Source organism: Limanda limanda, chromosome 19 (assembly GCF_963576545.1).
Source record: "Limanda limanda chromosome 19, fLimLim1.1, whole genome shotgun sequence".
NCBI classification, from domain to species: Eukaryota; Metazoa; Chordata; class Actinopteri; order Pleuronectiformes; family Pleuronectidae; genus Limanda; species Limanda limanda.
In genome coordinates, this window is record NC_083654.1 from 4,355,107 (window position 1) to 4,372,324 (window position 17,218).

The 17,218-nt window shown below is 40.6% G+C and overlaps 1 protein-coding gene across 1 annotated transcript in view; it reads left to right on the forward strand.

The window, feature by feature from the left end:
* trappc9 (trafficking protein particle complex subunit 9) overlaps window positions 1-17,218 on the forward strand; it is a 185,423-nt gene that overhangs the window by 24,029 nt on the left and 144,176 nt on the right. The window contains exons 10-14 of the mRNA XM_061092741.1: window positions 1,768-1,894; window positions 3,301-3,446; window positions 10,871-10,956; window positions 14,849-14,975; window positions 15,115-15,247. Coding sequence (XP_060948724.1) covers window positions 1,768-1,894; window positions 3,301-3,446; window positions 10,871-10,956; window positions 14,849-14,975; window positions 15,115-15,247 — 619 coding nt within the window. The remainder of the gene's footprint in view (window positions 1-1,767; window positions 1,895-3,300; window positions 3,447-10,870; window positions 10,957-14,848; window positions 14,976-15,114; window positions 15,248-17,218) is intronic.

The following is a 17,218-nucleotide window of genomic DNA, read 5'->3' on the forward strand; positions in this document are numbered from 1 at the left end:
TAATGCCCTTGGTTGTGTTTGTCTGGGCATGAGGCTAGGTGAAGAAAGCAAGAGAGAAACAAGTCAACAAAATATTTTCTACTAAAACCCATGGGTTTGGTTATCGAAGGGCTCCAACTCACCAATCTGACCTCAAGAAAATGTAATTGACTAGGGACAGGGAGGCAAATGTTTTGCCTTTTGTGAAAATTATAATTTTAATAGCTTAACACTGCATATTACACAAGGGTGAACCAATGGTAATTGTTCAGAATTTGTAATCCTCACAGTATTGTCAAGAGGAAACCTAAATTTAAGGGATTGTGTTGTGGGTGACTGAAATTTCAAACAGTACTTTGTCACAGCATTTTTCCACCATTGACCAACTTGCTAAATGGCTGAGAAAGCTAATGCCAATGGTCCCAGATACACGACAATAACTTAAAGGTTCATGTGTAGAATTTAGTGACATCTAGTGGTGAAATTGCATGTTGCAGCTGAATACCCCATCACCTCATCCTCCCCTTCGAAGCAGGAAAGAGAACGTGTGGGAGGTGTTATGTTTTGACTACAGTAAAAATCATGGCTGCCTCCGAAGGATACATGCTGACTTTATTTAATCATATTGGAAGAAATAACATTTAATTTGAAGGCAATCATTCAGCGAACTTTGCTGTATTACATTTCCCTAAAAATGTCCTAAAACATCAACATTTAAAAAAAACTTTAATTGCTCTATAAGAGGCCTCCTACAGTGACATCCGAAAAAAACTATTTAGCTTTTACTGGGTGAAATGACTTTTTTCTTTGAACTCGCGATCTCTGTTCCACTTTCTGTCCTGGAGTGGCCTCCAATCACAGAGACACGGCAAACAAGAAAAAAGATGGACAGTCATGCCATCACTCACCAAAGCTGTGAGCCAGTACAACTGAGCCATCACTCCATTCATCTCTGGCTATTTTATTCCTTTGCCGCTTCTTCCCCCTCCCACCGATTCCTTCCTCATTCTATCTCCATCCCACTTCATTTCCGCCTTTTCCCATTTTCTTCCTTTCGCTTTTTCACCCTTCACTCTCCGCCGTTGTTTTTTTATTTCCAATCTGATGTTGACTCCCTCTGTATTGTGTGGGACACATTAAATGTATTTTACCTGTGTAGTTGGACAGTTTTTTGGTACAAAAACGGACATAAAATCCTTGCATTTATACTTTTGTATTGAAATACTAACGTTTCATCCCATGTGAACAATATCTAGACAGCCGATTAAAAACCATTGTCTTTCAGATCATGGATGTAGTATATTTCCCGGGATTTTTACACAGCAGTTCTTTTTTGCATGTACAATAAAGTGTTGAAATGCACCAGCCTATCATAAGACCTGCTAATGTTCACCCATAAAGGGTTATAGATCTGTGTGAAATCTTAGCAAGCAAATATCCCTCTACGCTTTATGGACCCTCTTGAAACTTGCACTGCCAAAGCAAATTGTCCAGCTGGGTGAGCAGTAATGTTCCCTCAAAAGGTATTGATGGTACAATAAAATTTACAATTGTACTTGAAGGCTGCAGCTCTTATTGCTGCGAGAGAATCACCTCACACGCCATTAATGTCTAGTTAATTTATATGGCTGAGGTTGTGTTAAAATGCTCCGGGTGGTTGCTGGGGAGGGGGGGATTGTGTTATGTCATAATTGTTACTGTCTGATCTGTGGTTAATTCGATTTATATATTTCTTTGTGGCTGTGTGCTCAGCGGTTTTCTGACTGTTACATGCTTTTACGTTTATAGAGAAGAAAGAAGTGACCCAGAGCCTTGAGAACTACACCTCCAAGTGTCCGGGTGGAATGGAGGTCATCACCCTTCCTGATGGCCTGAAGCTCCCTCCGGTGCCCTTTACAAAGCTTCCCATTGTTCGGTAAGAGAGAAGTGTCACAGATACTGTCACCCTTTCTGTATCTTGTCACATGTCGGCTTGACTTCTAAGTAGAAAAATGATCAAAATGAAATAGAAATCTGGAATAATTTGTCCAACCTTAAAGTGCAATTATCTTCTTTTAATAATGTTGAAAATCATACATAATTTCCAGTACAATCTCATATTGACCAATTGAAAAACCAAAACCACAGATTTGAGTCTGTCTCAATACCATTCATACACACAATATGTAAAAAAGGTTGTAATTATATACTCTTATATTTAATTTTCAATCAAGGAAAGTGATATTGTGGGACTTTTGTCATGCAGCGTATCCAGTGCAGTGACTCTGGCTACAAAAGCGAAGCCTTTTAATTTGACTATAGAATGTATTGTTCTCCTTTAAATTTGAGTATTTGTTGACCACCTTCATTCAAAGAGGAGTAAGTGTACTTGCTGAGGATTGTTTTCATCTTTGAATTTATTACTTTATCGAGTATTTACAGCAGTTTTTGTGGAATCGATGCAAAATAAGAGAGTGTGTGTTCTGGCTAAGGAGGCAACGTTTTAGCCATAGTGATGGTGAGACCCGTTGATGTGTTTTTTTTGTTGGAGCTCAATGGCATATAGTATTCAGGCTTTTCCTTTAAAGACACACGTCCACACAATGGAGACAAAACAAGCCCGTTTCTAGCCATTATTTGTTTCCAGTGTTGCATCACATTTAACACTTTGAAAACTATGTGCTGCAGTATGGACACCAATTTCATGCTTTTTGCAGCAGGAAAATAACTTCCCTGACAGCAAAATGTTCCTCAAAGCAAGACTAGTCTGCCTGAAGTCAAATAAGACGACTACACTCTGCAGTTAGCGTCAGTACTGGAGAGCTGGATACAAACCAACAGAGACTGTGCATTTCCAATGAAGCAGTTAAAAAACTTTTCTCAATCTTATTGTAACTTTTAAGTCATTATTCCCTGACCATAACACCTTTATTTATAACCTGTACTGTTTATTAACGAATGAGCAACAGTTACTTTGTGCAGGAGTCTTTATCTACTAGATTATATTGATAATGCACCTTGTGATGGATCAACAGGAGCTGGCCCATGAAAATGTAGAATACACACTTTCTCCAAGTGTCTCTACCTATTTGTATTGGTTTGCTGAGCCTGCAACCCCTAAGAAGGAGTAGTATATCAGACACCATGTAATGTACTGGGATAATCTTGAGTATTCATTGCAAAAACATCATATTGTTTTGACTCAAAATCTGAACTAACACATTTAGCGTGAGGTGATCGTGTTTGGGGTGAGCTTATCTTTGGATGCTTGTGTAAAATTACAGCAGATACAATTAGTAGCTCACGTCATTGATGTGCCTTCTCTTGTGATGCTCCAACTAGATCGGTGAAGCTCCTCAACCTGCCCGTCAGTCTGCGGCCCCACAAAGTGAAAAGCCTGCTGGGAGACAGCATGACCACTGCCAGCCCCTTCATCTATTCCCCAATCATCATGCACAGCAGAGGAGAGGAGCGCTGTAAGAAGATAGGTACATCCAATCAGATTTCAGTTTGTTAATCACACATTGCTATACATCCATAAGCAAATGACTGTTGCCATTTGAAATGAAGTGCTGCTATGACAAATAATTTGAAATGGTCAACTGTGTTCTACAACCACATCGTACATGAAATATAAAGTGAACATGCAGTGATTTTAGCCCTGTGTGTATTGAAAGCTCTCGGAGGTTTGGTGGAATGGGAGCAAGTAGCCAGAGGCATTACATTTTCTGGTTTTCTGTTTGTCTTTTTTTTTGTGAGATGGTACAAATATTCACTTGGACTTGATGATTCCAGGTCAAGGTCTCAGTAAAGCAAATCTTTCGCATTGTGAAGGCGATGTCTCTGGAACGCCGTGAAGGAATCACACTTTCACTTTCAGTACAAATTCACTTGGACTCAAGATTAACTCGCTTGATTTTGGTAGCCAAAGGTCAAGGTTGCCTCTCAAAGTATGGTTATGTCAACTTGAACTTAATATCTTAAAGGGATAGTTCAGTGAAAATATAAATTTACTAATTATTTACTCACCACTATGCCAATGGACAGGTGGGTGAAATGTTTGAGTCCGCAAAGCTCTTTAGGAGTCTCTAGTAAACAGCGTTGCAGCCAAGGTGTCTTCATACGGCTCGTGTGGTGTCATCCAAGTGTCCTTAAAGTCCACGACCCTGCGCTTGCCCTTGGGCGAGAGCTAGCGTGCAGTGTGCAGTGTGTGTGGTTCTCTGGTGTGTGTGCCAACATGAACGCGGCTCAGAGGAGGTGATTATGAATGTTGGGGCTTCTGGACACAGGGAAGATCAGCGTGAGGGAATGTTTTCAAATTTGGTACAAACAGTAACTTCTCAAAGATGAACTTATTACTTTTTGGTGTTTAAAGGTCAAGGTCAAGGTGACCTCACATCCCTGTGATATGACATATTATGACTGCCCGTCTGGAATTTGATTACATCTAGTACAACTCACCTGAAATCACTGATTCAATTTTGGTGGTCAAAGGTCAAGGTGATTTCAGATAAGGTGATTATGTTGGCGTGGTCTAAGGTCTCAGTGACCTCTTATGAATATAGAAACAAATATGTTAAAATGTGTTCATGAAAAGTTACTATAAGCAACTAAAAATATGTTGACTTGACAGTGACAGCTTGAAGAAACTTGAAGCAACGTCTATTTCAGAAACACTGGGAAACGGAGTGATGTTTACATTGCAGATCCTTCACTATGAAAATTCTTCTGCTGTTTATCAAAACTTCACACTTGTTAAGATCTTTGTTTATCATCAGATTTTGTGTGCCTGGCAGAAGTCTAAAGCCTTTATGAGGCCTGTGCTTCAGCCATCTCAGAATAGATTGTGTTCAGGACAAGGAGATTTGATTATTTTCTCATTTTAAACTCATTGAGCTCCACTTATATCACTGGACCAGGTGTCTCTTTGTTCTCAGGAATATTCTTGGTCCCTAATTTTTATCTTTATTACGTCCAGTCATTGCAAACATGACAGATTTATCATGAAGACTACTCCCCTGAGTACAGTCTATTCACTCTAGGCTTATCTATCCTAATATGTCTACGTAAGTGCACTAATTCACAATTCTGCAAGAATCACAGCTGAATGATATTGGCCAACTGCTGCCATTTCTCTCATAACATGCCTGCAATTACTATACATCAGTAGAATATAAAGTCTGAAAATATATTTCATTCTAGTTGGCTATTCATTTCTGTAATTAGTGTAGTAATGTATCCTAGAGTTTCATTCACCTGCTAATAGACATCTGAGGAATCTATTTGTACTCTGGGGAAAACTCGCTCTAATTTGAGGTATAAACATAAAATTTCTCTGCACAAGCTCCAGCCCAAGGGGGGCATGAGCCGAGATCAGCAGGAACTCACGACAGCTGCACACCTAGACCACCATACCTATTTGTTAACAGTTTAAAGAGCTAAAACGTGTTTCTAGCACCAACAATAGCACTTGTTGATTGCTGAAACTCCAGCAGCTCTTTCCTGTTGTGTTTATTGCAAATTTCAGTAGCATGATGTAAACAAAGGTGTGCAGCTATCACAAGTTCTCGCTGATCTCATATTGCGCCCCTGGTGCAGCCTGATTGAATTTAAAGGGATTGGTGCGCAGGTATGCACTACTGAGTGACATTTTATTTTTATTTTACTTTAATTGGGAGAGTGTTCCAGCGTAGTCTCGAGTGTAGAATTCATTGTTTCTATTTATCCATGACCCCGTGTATCTTCCCCCCGTTCTGTTATGGTGCCCTTGTAAACAAAGGCTAAACAATATCTTATCCAGTCCAGTGTTGAATCGATCAGTGGTTCTAACAAATGCCCCGACCACTAAAGAAACACACAGCTTATCCATGGGAACGCAGCAGTGACAGGATCAGCACTTTGCTGCAGTCAATCATCTCTGTCCTGAGTAACACAATTCCAGGGTTTCATTTGATCCCAGATGAAGAGTCATCAAACAAAGTCCAATTTCACGTTGTAGTTGAGCAGCAGTGAGAAAGGGATGTGGCTGTTTGTGTCTTCAGTTTGTGGAACAGCAACATGTTGGTTATGCCGAGGCAGGGACATCATACAGGGCCCCATTCATCCCTTAGCCCTTTAAAGCCCTCGGAGATCCATTCATGGGCTATTGAAGCAGAGGTTTACATCTTTTGTTTCAAAGATTTTGTTTTATCAAACTATACTTGTGAAATCGATGTCAAGTCAAAGTCTCCAAACAGTTAATATGAAGGTACATTAGTAGAAGATGCACAGCCACATGAGGAATGATACTGATGATCAGTTTTGAGACTAACTCTGATTTATAATGTGCCACTTTCACTGCAGGCTGCGTTTTTTTTTTCATCATTTAAGTTTCTATTCTCCTGCGCTTTTATAAAATGCATCTAGTCTCCAAACACTGTTGCTGTCTGACTAATAAGCAAAGCCGTCAAAGTATCTGTGTCTTCTTAGTACTTTTTCTTTTGATTGCAGAGGATTAGAATCCTTCATTCTCAGCAATTGTTCTCTCAGACATTGAACTGCAGACATTTTCCTGAAATTATCCATAAGGGCTGTATGTGAGAACGTAAATGGGTTAGGTTAGTTGCTCAGGACATTTTCTGGAACTATTCCTTGCCAGGCCCCAGTTAAATGTCCAGAAAATGTTCAGAGTGAGCCCATGTGAGAATAGAGGAGGAAAATCACAGTGAGTGAGTGAGCCTATCGAATAAAACTGAAATAAAACATTTAGCTCAGGATGAAAAAAAGAGTAACCATACACAAAGTAGACACAAACAAAGAGGCTAATGTCAGAATCTCAACCATCCTCCAACCATCTCTATCCTGGTCAACTTTTAATGGGAAAACTTTGCTTCATTGGGGTGAGCTTTGCAGAGTTGTAACGGCTCCATCTCTTAAAATGAGACATGAACTGCGGAGGGGTGAGTATGATATGAATCTGTTGTGTCAGCCACACTGGCTATGACTCAGGACTCTACTTATATTTGAGTATACGCTTTCATATGAGAGTTTTTTGTAACTGTCATTTCAGTAATGCTGAAAGTACTTGGTGCCAGTTTTCCCCAGATTGACTTTCCATCCTGAGAGTAGCTGAGGCATATGAGACCATGGGAAGCTGTCTGGATATTTCTGTTACTGCTTTGCTTGAATAACACGCATCAAAACGCAATTCAATGTCATTCAATGATAAATAAATAAACGTTATCATTCAGAATGCATGAAATAATTCATGTTTCTTTGATCAGGATTTTTTTGTTGAAAGTCAGACATTCCTGTGGCGCACTACAGGGCTGTGAGATTTCGGGGAATAATTTCACACATGCCTTTGCCCCTTAGTCTCCGAGCCTCTGGGGAGCTGGCTGCCAGCTAATGACGTTACCGTTCTCTCTTAACTCATTCAAGTTGCTCCCAGCACGCTGCAACTGCAGAAATCAATTATTTTGATGGATGTGTTAACTGTGAACATGTATTCATCTCACAGAGAACACATGAAGGCACTTCCCATAGAAATTTAAGTGTTGTTTCTGCTTTCTAAGACAACTGCAAACAGGCTTTGCAACATGTGCAGCTCTATCATATTAGCGGTGACCTCATTTCTCCTTTTTATCATCCTATCACAGTGTGGACTTTTTAACCAGGAGAAACAAGGTATTGAACTTACCTTGTTATCAGTGAAATATGAAAAGTAGGGATATTCTTGAGGACTCCATTATGCGACGATATGTTCCGCAGCTGTCAACATTTACAGTGTGTCTATATATATATATATATGTGTGTGTGTATGTATATGGGTGTATTTTATTCTTTTTTAAGTCACATGCGATGAATCCTAATGATGTTAAGCCATAAATAAGAAGTTTTCTAAAGCTAGATTTCTCCCTTTCATTGCTCTGAGTCTCAGTTTTAAGAACCATCCAGTCTACAGCTTTCTGTTCATTTTGATGCAGATAACATGCTATTACCCTGATATATGAGCAAGTCCTCTAGTCGTCACTGGGGAAACTGAGACCGTGTGTTCTGTAAGTGTTTGAACAGTGGCTCATGTTTGTGTTGCTTTTCCTCTGTACTCCAGCACATTGAATGTTAAATGAAACATTTATTAAGAGATGTGGGGTAAAAGTGCTGACTTTCAGCTTTGAGGGTGAAACTAAGGGGAAGTTATCGGTGTAGGACTGATGAATGTGCTATCCTGTAACATGGAGGATGCAGGATGATAGCCACTAGGGGGCAATCAAGACTCTTTGGCTTCTTTTTTGTGGAGCTGTCCTGTCGTCCATCTTCATACACAGTCTGAGATGCAGCCTTGTTTTACGATTAACCCCGGTGCCCAATCATGGTATTGCAACAGAATAGTTGAACATCTCTTAAATTGTTGACAGGACACGTCCAACCGCAAAAAAATGAATTATTACTCTCTGCTTTATAAATGTTTGAATCACGATGTTTTTTAATTTGCAAACCTTCCCACAGCCTATTAGAGCTATTTTTATATGCATGATTTCAACCCAATGTACATCTGTGTGTCAAGCCAGGCCAAGCAGGCAGCACCAAGGGGAGAAAGAGTAATGGGCTTATCCAGTGGGCTGTGCAGCGTGCAAGCTAAGCTAAAAGCGAGAAAACTTTGTTGGTTTGGACGAGCGACTTGGATTCAAATCTGGTATTCAGTTCTTATAATACATGCAAGGAGGTCAGAGAACAGTACACCACCTTATACCTCCTTTTTAAATATACTTTTGGATTTTGAGCTAGATGTCTGGACATAGTTTTTCCTATTAGACACTAGTTGACAAAAGTGAGTGGAGAGAGAGAGGGTGAAAATAATCCCTGTAATATTCCCAGTCATATTTGGTCTGCATTTTAAACCCCATTCCAGTTTAGTTTTGTCCACCTCTACTGCAAGTAGGGTTTACATAATAATGTAATTTCACAGTCCTCGTCAGCAGATAATAATATCCTTTTTAGATAGCACTTTTCTGGAAAATGGAAAATAAAACAACAGCAATTAAGGACAATCAATTCATAAAAGTTAGGAGAATTAAATGGTGTTGCCCACAAAAATAAACACTCTCTTATCACACTTTGTGATAAGAGAGATTTAAATTACCCTTGGGATCTTGGAATTTTTACCCAGTAGGTGCACTGTGCCACAGTGTTGGGTCTCTAACAGCAAAGGCCTGTCACCCATAGTCCATTCTCATAAATCTAAGTGAAGGCCCAGGCACATAGGGGGTTACAAGTATTTCTCAGGTCAAGAATATACTGTACTTTCACCATCAGTCTCACAACTCAACATCTGTCACACAGACAAAGCACTTTTGGATTGTTGTGTGTTTATGTTTCATTCGGGCTGTTTAAATGTTTCCGATGACAGTATTAACTAAACCATGTGTCTCCATCTGAGGTGCTAATTACTTGTTATTTTAGACAAATGCAAAAGCTGAGCTTCGGTTATGTTCCTCTGCTCTGCGTCATTGAACATGCAAGACTTTTCCTCTAATGTCCAGGCATTGTGGTCATGTATTATTCAGTGTGAAAGACTGATGATAGCTTTACAGAGCATTTTTCTGCTGGGGAAACATCTCGAGTTCTGCCTCTGGTCAATAAAAAATGACTTTCGCTGGACACAAAAAAGAGTTTGACAAAATCATTTGTCCTTTTAGCAACGCAACGGTTTTAAACTAATCATACAGCCATGCATTGACTCAAAACATTAATTATCGCTTTTCACGTGAGGTTTTAAAATGCTGAAGCCTTTAGAGATTAGCGCAAAATCTCCACAGACACTTGATGAGTTTGGACTGAGGCAACACAGATAAGATGGCAGCAATCCAATCGGTTTGTCTTGCTCCTGAGGTGTGTGTGTCACACTTAATTGGCCGGCTAAGAGAGCGTATGTGAGCCAGAGCAAAGTTCGTGAGGGGTTTCCAGACATTCTTCATATTATAGATATCTCTCTTTTGACTGACTTAATTTCCCAAGGTGCACGGCTGCAGTTCGCCTCCGGTAAATCCCTTTTCCTGCCGGAGTCTAAGCTAGGATTTTTAGAGCCTTTTTTGCAAGTCTATTTACAGCAATGGTTCTTCTAAATGGACTAGAATGTGTTACATCTGAAAGTGGAGATGGGTATGGCATCCGCAGAGCGACTGAAGGAGCGTCTATGTCTAAGAGAACCTTTCAGCGTCTCACTCAGGAATGATTGATTCTGCAGTGCAGAGCTGGAATATCTTCTTTGTCTTTTTTTTGTAACACTGGGCTGTGAGTAAATATGCTAAAATTCAACTTTTCTCTCCTATAGGAATCAATAACTGCATTTGTATTTATATTTGTATTTTCAGAACAGCTTGGCTAAACTGCCTTTTACAGAATTCACTTTTCTCTGGAGTCAATTTATGTAGGTCCGGACATAATTTGATTATTCCTGCCGGTAGATCATCACAACAGCTCAATACATTTCATTCTGTAAACTCATCTTAAACAGCTGATAATCAATTCCAGTTTATGTTATTTTTCGAACAGAAGGTGTATGTTCGTACGGTTCAAAAAGCGTGTGCATCTCAACATCACACTCGTTATGATTGTTGATCCCCTCATTCCATACACGTCTGTAATGAGCTCCAATTTGTTGAAAGCACTTTCACTCATATATAGGCATGTATGTACTGTATATGCATACATATATGTATATGTTTATTTATTTATGTGTTTACACATATTACACTCATTAACTCCACATAAAAAAACATTTTTGGTTTCATCATTTATCACTGACTGACTGCCTTTGCACTTTTATAGCCGTGTAGCTTCAGGGTTAACTTCCATCCAATGATTACATAAAAATGTGTTTTAAAGCCACTGATATCTTATTCTAATGTGTTTCTTTTTTTTCTCTACCCAGAATTCCAATGGGTTCAAGGAGATGTTTGTGAAGTGCAGTTCATGGTCTACAACCCCATGCCTTACGAACTTCGAGTAGAAAACATGGTAGGTGAAATTGAATACACTTGAACTTCAAACATTCTATTGTAACATATACTTTAAAGTCGATTTTGCTGTTTCAATATTTGATGTCATATCTAACTCATTACCACAGCTCTGTGGAAATGGGAAGTTTGCCAATTTTTCTCACACCAGTAGTACAAACCGTCCCACTGCAGCCACTAATGAATTGCAGCAGGGCAAGTGATACTGCCCGCCGTCTTCCTCGATCCCTTAAAAGCTTTTTTTTGACAGTTTAATACTGTAATGATCGTATGAGATGGTGAGAACAAACTCTTCTCGCTCCTGACAGTAGGAGAGCAATGCAACGGTGAGGCACAGGCACCCCCCCCCTTGGTACCATTAGTTTTATGGTGTTACTCCTGTCATGTTAGATAGGTTTTATACATGTAAGCACAAGAGAATTGTCTTTGTTGTTCTCTGCGGAAAAAAGTTTGAAAAGAGCCATCAGACATCAGCAACTCCAATTTAGTTGTAGTGTTTAATAACTGCTGGTGACTTGCAGCTTTTAAACTTCTGAACATTTTCGTATTAAAGGAACTCCGGTCGTACTGGAGAAGTAAACTCTGTCACTCACCTGTGACGCACACCTGAGCTGAGCCACTTTATCAGGTTTAAAGGAACAAAAGATGACCAAATTACCAAATAAATTGCTTTTCTTCTTGCTCACTTATGTGTCTGTTTGCGGATGCAGTGGTGTGGGACAACCTTGACATGCAAAGCAGTCATTGGGGTCAATAAAAGGCCAGCAGACAGAGAGCCCTACTTTCAGCTGATAGACGGCGACGACACACCGCATCGCACGCAATGTTCCACCTGTCAAAAGGGATGTTGCCTTTAATTATTTGGAAAGTCAAGAACAAATTGCCGTGAAAGTTTCATTTTCATTCACTCAGTGGGAACGAAGACAGTGGCCTCTTTAACTGTGGCGGCTGTCTCGGAGCTGATGTCAAATCGACTTGGACAGGGCTTGCTGCTTGATTTAGCTGTTATGCATCGTCTGATAATGGCACATGCTGTTACAGACACTGCTGTTGCAGGCGACCTCCGGTTCAGAACATCTGGAATGTGTTTAAACTTGAGGAGACATCGCCAGTCAGTGTTCTCTGAGTTAAGGCTTCCGTGAGCAAAATTTGTATCGGACAAAAATCATCTCAGTGCAACACAAAGTTTGGCTGCAATAGTGAAAATTGTGTTCTGAGGAAATGATTCAGAATTTCAGCACCCAAGAAAAGAAAATGTAAACAGTTCCAGTTAGAGTGAATTCACTCAAGCAAAGGTCCGAAACAGCGAGAAGGTTGCGCAAGATAAAATAGAAACGCTCCGTTATCTAATAATAGGTCTGGGTCCGTAAATAGAACAGCATCTGGGTCCGGATTTCCAGCTTTATTTTCTTGTCTTACTTTGGGGCTGGCACAAAAAATCCAAAAAACTGTTGAGCAACCGACTTGGACATTTGTGAAAATTTAAGGAAAATGTCTGGACTTCTGTGCATGAGTGAACACTGCTTATGTCATTCCTGAAATGTGCTGGTGACCTGTCCAGGCTCCTGCCTCATGCCCAATCTCAGATGGGATGGGCGTCAGTCCCTCAAAGTACAAGCGGTATAGATAATGGATGGATGATCAGAGTTGCAGGTCAGGTTATTAGCTCTTTTTCCCCATGCGGCTATTAAAAGAAACAGCTGTAAAGCAATATTTGCACCCGAGTGGGGCAACCTTAATGTTCTGGGTACTGAAATGAATCAAACGGACAAGGTCAAACGGTGACAAGGAGTCAGGTAATTCCTCCCCACCTACAGGTGAAACGATCAGGTCACAGATGGAGGCTGAAGCCCCTCACAGCTCCACAGCAGCTGGGAACATCAGGTGTTGTTGTAGAGTCACGCAGGTCGAGACAGACACGGTGACGCAGGCTGCTAAGAGCTCGTCTGCACCCCAGACAATGTGACTGCTGTTGGACCGGAGCAACTGTCTATCCACTGTACATAAACCCGGCTCTTCAAAACACACCGGGAAACCAATGCACACCCAAGGTCACTTTTCCATCTTCCGTCACCAAGGTGACCGTGCAGTTTGGCAAGACCGGCACTCCTTCTCCGTCACCACGCAACTTCATGGCTATTACCCAGCTATCCTCTTGAGCTTTATTGATTTTCTATTAGAGCAGTGCTTTTTTACCACAACTCTCAACCTTTCATTTTTAGAGAGGTCACCGTCACATGTCTGTGTCATTCTCCCCACAAAAAAGTAAAATGACAAATGATACTTTTAGGTTTGTCTTTTATTCACTGATCTTACGACAGCACAGTAATTTGCTGTAAAGAAGGATCAACTGTTTACGTCGATAAAGAAAAAGGAAAATAATATGTGTCCCCACATTGGGGCTGCTGTTGCTGAGGGTTAGAGCTGTCGTTCTCCATCCTGAAGGTCGGTAGTTCGATCCCCAGTCTTCCCCATCTGCATGCCGAAGTGTCCTTGGGCAAGATGCTCAACCCCGAATTGCCCCCCCATAGAACAACAAATTGCTGCTAATAGATGCACTGTATGAATGTGTGTGTGAATGGGTGAATGTAAAACTGTACTGTAAAGAGCTTTGAGTGGTCATCAAGACTAGAAAAGCGCTATATAAATACAAAACCATAACCATTACATTGTATGTAATATTTAGACAAAGTAATACAAGGATAAATGTCTGTTAATAATGTCTGATAATTGTACAATTAATTGTACAATTATCATAGCATTAGGTAAAGCCAAACAAAAGGGTTAAGTGGGATCTTTCATTGTTGTACAATGAAGTAGATGCACACAAGCTTAAACAATACAATTCGCTTTGCACATGCTCTAATCGTTATTATTAATGAAACAGGCTCATTAACCTTTTCAAAGCTATATGCAAATGAACTATTTCCAATAGGTTAACGCTGATACTTGTGCGATCCAATAAAGGCGTCTAATGTCCTGAAGTGAAGGGAAGTGGAGGTTAAATCACAGCCGTGGCACCTCGGAGGCTCAGCTCACCGGCAGCCTTCCCTCTAGTGAGGTAGTGTCTGCTGCCAGGGATTGAAGCAGTCATTACGTCACCTCAGTCTGCCTCGTGAAACCAGGCGCTGTGTACTCAGAATGTAAATACAGTTATTCTGAGGAGGCATGATTACACACTCAATTGAAAAAAAGACACACACACACACACACACACACACACACACACACACACACACACACACACACACACACACACACACACACACACACACACACACACACACACACACACACACACACACACACACACACCACACTTTTTTTTAAGTTGCAAGTGAGGCTCACATGATCACTTGAGAACACATCGCACATATCACTCAATATTGCTGAGGATTATTTGATACTGACACCCTACAGATGGTGTCCCAGACTTTAACAGTCGGTAGAAACCACACTGTTCTCAGTCCTGCTTACATTTACATGCACTGCTAAAGTATTATATTACAATAGTTTTACCTGATCAAAATGAAACACATGTGTACTGGAGACAGCGTGATTTTTCAGTTGCGCACATGTGTTAATGGAGAGCTCAAAGTGTTGAGTAAGAGTTGTGAGATTACTTGATTTGATTTGATTATTTCTCTTGAACATCTGCCTTCTTTGGTAACATAGAGGAACTGACTTTTCTGAACCAAGTTTTGGACCAATTTAACTTTGCTCTTTTTGCAATAAAATGAAGAACCTGTTCCACGATGGTGGAAAAGAGTGTCTGCTCCTGTTTGGTTCAGACTTGCCCGAAAAATTGTTTTTTTTCCCTGTTTGGTTGAAAAGTATTTTTTTTGTCTTGTTTCATGTTGATCATTGCCCATCATATGTTATGTTGTCTTCAGGGTTTGATGACCTCTGGAGTGGAGTTTGAATCTCTGCCTGCTGGGCTGACCCTGCCTGCAGAGTCTGGCCTGTACCCCGTCACTCTGGTTGGTGTCCCTCGTACAGCCGGCAACATCACTGTCACCGGTAAGTCCAGCTGGTAACATACTCCTTGTGTCAGATACTGCACGTGATAATACGATGGTCGAACTAGGTGTGAGCTCTTGAATTTTGAAAAACATTCCACTTTTAAAACTATATCACCCTCCTTTACATTTGAACCCAGGTTACAACACGTCAGTGTTTGGTGTGACCAGCGACTGCCTGCTGGAGCTCCTGCCTAGCGTGAAGACGAGTGGCTGTTTGGTGGAGGTCATTCCCTCCCTTCCTCGCCTCCAGCTCAGCACATCCCTACCACGGTCAGAAGCTCTCTGCCCTCATATGGTGACGTCTGTGTAACAACAAAAAGCTCTTCGTAATGACCGATATTATTCACTGAAGCTACAAGTATTGTTTTAACAAAAAACATTGGGTCATTTGCTCTCCCTGGCTGCATTGGGCCACAGCTCATAACACCTAACATTTAACAGATGTTATGCAACATGTGGGACGGCCACAATTTGATGAACAATCACGCCAGATCATTTGGCAAGCGTACATCCCAGGCCATAAACTGAAGGACAGATTTTGCCTGGTGTTTTACCTAAACTTAAGCAAATTTTAATGTACTGAGATATTCATTTGAGGGCATTTTCCATCCATATTAGATAGAAAAATCATAAATCTGCAATTTTAGGGTAACAACTTTTGATTGTGTATAAATATGGACGATATAACCGGCCCCCAGAAGTGAAGCCAAAGCATCACGATCACCACCTGGTGGCTGGCTGAAGTATAGGTCATAAACCCCATCATCTCCATGTTAGTGGTAGGGACCTGAACCAAACTCAAAACTGCGTTTCCTACAGAATTAATTCAATCTATGGATGTAGGAGGGGTGCATGCGCACAAAGCTTATTCTCACACGCGACAGGTGCACAGACTGAAGCGTAAAAGACGAATTCTTGACAAAAAAGAAAGAACTTCATTGCATGACACGACTGATGCTGAAAGTGTCAGGTTTGATGTCTGCTTGTACAGAAAAACTGTATGAACCATAACACGGTCATGTGGTAGTTTGCAGTGGCATGAGCATGCTGCAAATAGCTCTGCACAAACCAAGGTAGAGATCTCTTTTATTATAATGAGAAGGTTTTTGTTCATTATCAAACTGTGGTTGGACTAATTGGACTGACTGCCACCAACTGTTTGGATAAAATAATGAACATGTAAAAACTCATGGTACATGTCAAATAAATTTAAAAGATAGTTTCTGTCATTTGAGGCAGTTCTTATCACAATGATGATTGTCCAAGTGTTTATTTTCCTGGTAAGATTGGTTTTGATTCATTATTTGATGCAATGACAACACTGTAGATCCCCACAACTGTGTGTATTGGTGGGACCTCGCTACCGCAGCTCAATCCCCTGATCGCTACTGCGTAGACTCTCACTCCAGATGTTGGCTTTTGTATTCGGGATAATTTAGCTTCATTTCTTGATAGTGGGAGGAAGTGGAGAAGCTTTATCCATTTTTAATATACAGTCCATGCTAACAACATGTTTACAACAATAAACAAAAATGTTAATATGTGGTTACACTCTGGTGCTTGTGGTGAGTCTGTCATTCCGGCAAGTTGACAACACATGCTGAGTTAACTGAGGTCAGGTGACTTGACTGTACGGACAATAACATTGCTGTTTGGCCATGACAATATGAAAGGGCAACGAGTCATACTCTGTTCACCCACAAGTGACGTGCACGCCCTCAAGCCCCCTCCAATCCGAGCGTCAGCACTTTGACCTCATAGTCATTGTTTCATTTCACACGCATCCAGCCGGAGAGCAGAGCCAAAATAATGAAAAATGTGTCATTGTCCTGCTACTCACAGAGTGCACTGTACTTGGACAATGTTGATACTCACTTTCTCAACAAGGAACAAAAGATAACTCCTCAGCTTATGTAATGTTTTATGTATTGACTCATGTTAAGTATCTTTCCTCCCCTAAAGGGAAGCCAAAGCGACGCAATGGCTACCTAGTGGCTGGCTGCATTAAATTGAAAAGTCAAAGTACACGTCAAATGATATTTCTCATTTTAGGTTAGTTCTTATTATACTGATGTTTGTTAAAATGGTAATTTTTACGATAAGTTTGGTTTTAATTGGTCACAACTATTACAAGCTATTGTCATTTCACAGTAACCTCATTGAGATCTTTTAGTGAGTATACACCTCATCCCTAAACACCAGCGGTCTTTCATGCAGATCAGCAGAGTCATACTTATAACC